Source organism: Harpegnathos saltator, unplaced genomic scaffold (genome assembly GCF_003227715.2).
Source record: "Harpegnathos saltator strain DR-91 unplaced genomic scaffold, Hsal_v8.6 scaffold339, whole genome shotgun sequence".
NCBI classification, from domain to species: domain Eukaryota; kingdom Metazoa; phylum Arthropoda; class Insecta; order Hymenoptera; family Formicidae; genus Harpegnathos; species Harpegnathos saltator.
Window position 1 is genome coordinate 22475 of NW_020230138.1, and position 6000 is coordinate 28474.

Genomic DNA, 6000 nt, shown 5'->3' on the forward strand with positions numbered 1-6000 from the left:
CCTCCCCCTCTCCCCCTAACCGCATATCCCTTTCCCTCCCTTCCCCTCTTTCTCATACTCTCTCCCTCACACTCTCCTCTCTTTCTCCCTCTCTCTCCCTCCTCCCCTCTCTCTCTCACACTCTCTCCCTTATACTCTTTTCTCTCTAACCCTCCCTCTCCTACTCTCACCCGCTATCCCCAAACCTCTCCCCCTCCCCCTCTCTTACGTTCTCTCTCCCTCTCTCTCACCTCCCTCTCTCTCTCTCACCCCCCTCTCTCTCTCACCCCCTCTCTCTCTCACCCCCTCTCTCTCTCACCCCCTCTCTCTCTCCCGCCCTCTCGCCCCCTCTCTCTCTCTCTCTGTCCCTCTCTGTCTCTTTTATTTACGCGCGCGCCATTCTAGCTGATTCATATAAAGTTTAGAATAAATATTAGGAGTATAAATAAGTTTCCGCCGTTCTCTATCAAAAAGTAGGAATTTATTGTGAAAGAACGGTACATTACGTTTTATTTAAAGTATTGTCCATCACTAGCCACTACTTTTTCCCATCTTTCTGGCAACATTCGGATACCACGTCGGAAGAACTCTTCATCTTTTGAGGCTATCCACGAATCGACCCAATTTTTAGTATCTTCATATGATGTAAAGCGTTGCTTAAATAGGCCATGTGCCATCGACCGGAACAAGTGATAATCGGAAGGGGCAATGTCTGGTGAATACGGTGGGTGGGGTAGGACTTCCCAATTAAGTGTTTCCAAATAGGTTTTGACCGGTTTTGCAACATGTGGCCGAGCGTTACCATGTAGGAGAATAATTTTGTCGTGTCTGGAGTAGTAATGGGCGCGTTTTTCCTTGAGTGCTCGGTTCAATCTCATTAATTGTGTTCGGTAGAGAGCTCCAGTAATGGTTTCGCTCGGTTTGAGCAACTCATAATACACGACACCAAGCTGATCCCACCAAATACACAGCATGCATTTTTTTCCATGAATATTCGGTTTAGCTGTCGATGTTGAAGCATGGCCAGATGGTCCCCATGATTTTCTCTTTTTTGGGGTATCGTAGTGGATCCATTTTCCATCACCAGTGACTATACGATGCAAAAAAACCCTTTCTTTTATGCCTGGCAAGCAGCATTTCACACGTGCAAAATCGGCGTTCAACGTCTCTCGGCTTCAGTTCATATGGAACCCAATTTCCTTGTTTTTAAATCATTCCCAATTTTAAACGATATGAAATTGCTTGTTGAGTCACTTCTAATGTAAGTGCAAGTTCTTCTTGCGTTTGGCACGAATCTTCCTCCAATAATGCTTTCAATTCCGTGTCTTCGTACACTTTCGGCCTTCTACTACGTTCTTTGTCTTCCACGTCACCGTTTTTAAACTTTTGAAACCACTCACGACAACTTCTCTCATTTAAAGCAGTCTCACCATATGTTTCTACAAGCAATCGATGCGCCTCAGCTGCAGACTTCTTCAAATTAAAGAAGTAAATCAAAAGTTCCCGCAAATGACGCTTATTCGGCACAAAACTTGACATTTTCGCACGAAAAAAATTATGTGATGCTGATACGGAGTCACTAATACTTCAAGGTTATGTTGTTACCAGATGTCCAAACTTACGATATTACGTTTTATATCTGACAATTTCAACATAACCTTCTGGTGGGGCCATCTTTTGTCAAACGGCGGAAACTTATTTGTATTCCTAATATTATAAATCAAAAATAATCCCTGTAGAATAATATACGTATAATATCGGACACCAACATACGAAGTATTTATTAGACATATACAGTTTGAAATTTAGAGAGGGGGAGAGGGAGAGAGTGTGAGAGAGAGAGTGAAAATAAAGTGAAACGATATGTAAGCAGCCGGATCATGTAAAATCTAATGTACTATTTTTTTTTAAACTGTTATTGAACTTATTTTAAACTTATAAATCCTCATAAAAATTTCACAGCTCGGCATTATATAATATATCCCTTTAAATCTTCCGAAGCATCATTTCTGTGGAATGTTATTCATTGTATAAATTATTCTGTATTATGTTATACCGTATACAGAGTTTGTCAAAAGTGTGGAAACCCTTAAATAATTCTTGTAAAAATAAAAATATCAAAAAATGGTAAAACACATGTTTTAATTTTTCAAAAAAGCTACCTTATGACATGGATACCGATCATTTCCCACCCCCTGGTACGTGGGGGTAAAAGGGAGGTTGAAAATTTTAAATTGGACTAAGGGTCGAGTGGGGACTCATTTGAAAGGTCTTTTCATAACAAACACACCCTTAAAATTTTAAGTCGCTCCGATCCCCCCCTCCATTAAAAATGGCGGCTGTTCAAATTTCGAAATTTCATGCACTTACAAGGGACATGTCACAACTGTCCGGAACCGATTTGATTCTCCTTCAAATATGTTGTTAAATACACAAATTTAAAAGACACGTATTTTTTTATATCTGCGAATATTGAGTTTTAAAGGGTGAAACACCCCTTTAAAGAAAAACGGTATTTTTCGTTAGAATCGAATATCTACTAAACTATAAGTGATAGAAAAGGAAATATGTAATGAAAATTTAATCGCTTGAAGAATACTTTAAAGTTATGTGAACAAAAATTTTTTATTTTTATTTTTTTTTAAGAACCCCCGCCACTTAATTTTTTTTGCAAAATAAAAAAAATTTTTTTTTACCTGATTTAAAGCTTATTTTTTTCCAAATTCAACCAAAATTATTTCCAAATATATGATAAAGTTATGTTACGAGATATCATTCTCGAAAATTAATTATAAACGCTTCCATATATACGCTTATCCGTACTATGTGTGTAAGTCATTATCGCCGAAACAATAAGATATATGAAAAATGTTTATGTACAATTTTTATCTATGTTTTCTATGTATTTATAACTGCATATTGTGTATATTTAGAATTGTAAAAAAATTTTTTAATAATTTTGAAAAATTTAAATTAATAAGAATTTTTTAAATATATCCCCAGCTCTCTTATTATTTCTTTAATATTTAATTTCTTCTATAAAAATTAAAAACAATTTTATTCTAAAATTACCTACTTATAATAAAATTATTTTACAATTGAATCTTGAAAATATACATGTCGCAATAGTTAGCATAAACAATTTATATCTTACGTTAAAAAATTAAGATAAGATTATGTGTACGTGTTCCAGATAAGTTCTAATTAAATTATTTTACATTTAAATCTTTGCAAAAAAATACATATCGCAATATTTGACGTAAACAATTTATATCTTACTTTAAAAGATAAGATTATGTGTATGTGTCCTAGATAAGTTGATAATATATATTGTTTCATATAGCAGCATAATTCTCATAGTCAGTGTAGTCTTCTCATTGTAATCATATCTGTGTAAACTGTTTTTATATTGCAATAGAAAGCAAAATTTAACATCTTTGGAAATGATTATCAATCCGCTTAACGTTGTTAGACTTTCATTGGTGCCAATAAATTCAATATATCTAACAGAAACACCAGTAACTGAAGCAGAAAAGGAATTAAAGGAAAACACAAAAATTATTGCTGGGTGGTGTTTTTCATTATAATGGGTTGGAAGTAACGGAAGAAATATATCTCGATTATGAAAAACCTTATAAATTACATAGTCCTAAAATAATTGAAGAAGCATGGAATGAAGATAATGTAAATTCTCATCCTCATTGTTCAAATGATGATAGTTCAAATTTTGACAGTTTTTATAAAAGACGAGCTGTTGAGTTTTGGCGACATCGAGATATTGATAAAAACAGTAATGACAAAAAAAGAAATCGTCCTTTAAAAGTAGTGAAAAATAAATTTAGAAGAGTTTCATCTGAACGTCAGTTAAGGCGATGGGAAGAACAAATAAATTCAAGTGGAAGTCGTATAGAAAAATTATCTTACATCTCCAAATTTACACACGATAAATTTACTGTAGCTGTTGAATCAGGATTCATGGTTCATGATATTGATCTAAAAAGATGGGCTTTACAAGCTCAAGAAGAAATAGGAAATTTAAATCCTATATTTAAAGCATCTCACAGTTGGATTGCAAGATTCAAGAAGTTTCACCGAATTGTTTCAAGAAAAGTTACGAAGTTTATCACTAGAAGAACATTAGAAGATTCTGTTGATTTGCAAAAATCAGCTGATGATTTTCTGGAAACAGTAAAACCTCTTATTGAACAATTTGGATCTGGAAATATTTACAATTCAGATCAAAGTGGTTTCCAACTGGAAATTCATTCTGGAAGATCATTGTCTAACCAGGGAGAAAAGAAAGTAGAACATGTCGTGCAATCTATATCATCAACAACCCATTCATATACGATACAACCAATAATATCCTGTAATGGCAATTTGTTATCACCTTTATTTATTGTATTAAAAGAAGCTAGTGGTAAATTTGGACCTAGAGTAGAAGAAAATTTATTTAAACCAGAAATGTCATTGTAAAAGCATCGAAATCTGGTAAAATGACATCAGGTATTTTCTTTTCTAACTATTTTCTTTAACAAACTTATTTCATTTTATAATTTAATAAGAGTTATAAAAACTATTATATCATTAATATTTTTTACAGATCATTTTAAAATGTGGTTAGAAGAAGGTTATTTTGCAAACATTGGTCCTAATAGCGTTCTTCCTATCGATTCATGGACTGGACATTGCCCCAATACTATTTCGGATTTAACCCGTCCAGGAACACATATTACTACCATGATAATATCGAAAGGAACTACAGGGAAAATACAACCATTAGATGTTTATGGATTCAGAATTTGGAAAAATTTTGCTAAAAGATTTTCAGATACGGTTTTATTGTTGGAAAGTAATATAAATTTACATGAACGAAATAATATAATAAAATTGCAATCTTTGATACATAATCAATTATCATTCCCACGATATCAAAACTTATTTAAATATTCGTGGTTTAAAAGTGGTTATATGAATGAAAGACCAGAAGAATTTGAAAATCCAGTAAAATTTAGTTTTGACGGAACATCAACAAAATGTGATATTGAAGGTTGCAATATATAACTGTAGTAAGATGCAATAATATAACTGTAGTAAGATGTTCTTGGTGCAAGAAATCATTATGCTTAAAAATTTTTTTGTCGAATATCATTATTGTAATGTGTATAATGAGTAAATAATATAAAATGTAAATAAATTCATTGTGTAAATAACAAATAAACAAAATGTAAGATGTAAGAACAAAAATAATTGTAAGAGAAAAAATTATAAAACGTTATTCAAAATATAATGTGTAAAGATGAATAACAGATTTGATTATATAACGAAAAGACAGTGTGTGCTGACTGTGAGTATTAGATTGCTACATGAAAAATTTATACTGTTAACATATCTGGAACACGTACACATAATCTTATCTTAATTTTTTAACGTAAGATATAAATTGTTTATGCCAACTATTGCGACATGTATATTTTCAAGATTCAATTGTAAAATAATTTTTTATAAGTAGGTAATTTTAGAATAAAATTGTTTTTAATTTTTATAGAAGAAATTAAATGTTAAAGAAATAATAAGAGAGCTGGGGATATATTTAAAAAATTCTTATTAATTTAAATTTTTAAAATTATTTAAAAAATTTTTTTACAATTCTAAATATACACAATATGCAGTTATAAATACATAGAAAACATAGATAAAAATTTTACATAAACATTTTTCATATATCTTATTGTTTCGGCGATAATGACTTACACATAGTACGGATAAGCGTATATATGGAAGCGTTTTAATTAATTTTCGAGAATGATATCTCGTAACATAACTTTATCATATATGGTTGTTGAATTTGGAAAAAAATAAGCTTTAAATTAGGTAAAAAAAATTTTTTTATTTTGCAAAAAAAATTAAGTGGTGGGGTTCTTAAAAAAAATAAAAATAAAAAATTTTTGTTCATATAACTTTAAAGTATTCTTCAAGCGATTAAATTTTTTGATTAGAGGAAAGAAAACATGTAGATGA

General features: G+C 31.6%; 1 protein-coding gene across 1 annotated transcript; it reads left to right on the plus strand.

Annotated features, from left to right (window-relative positions):
- The first annotated feature begins 4457 nt into the window (after positions 1-4457).
- LOC112588903 (uncharacterized) lies at positions 4458-5119 on the plus strand. Its single transcript, XM_025300241.1, has 2 exons — positions 4458-4485; positions 4583-5119. The coding sequence occupies exons 1-2, from the start codon at positions 4476-4478 to the stop codon at positions 5041-5043; spliced, it is 471 nt and encodes a 156-aa protein (XP_025156026.1). The 5' UTR covers positions 4458-4475; the 3' UTR covers positions 5044-5119.
- Positions 5120-6000: the final 881 nt, after the last annotated feature.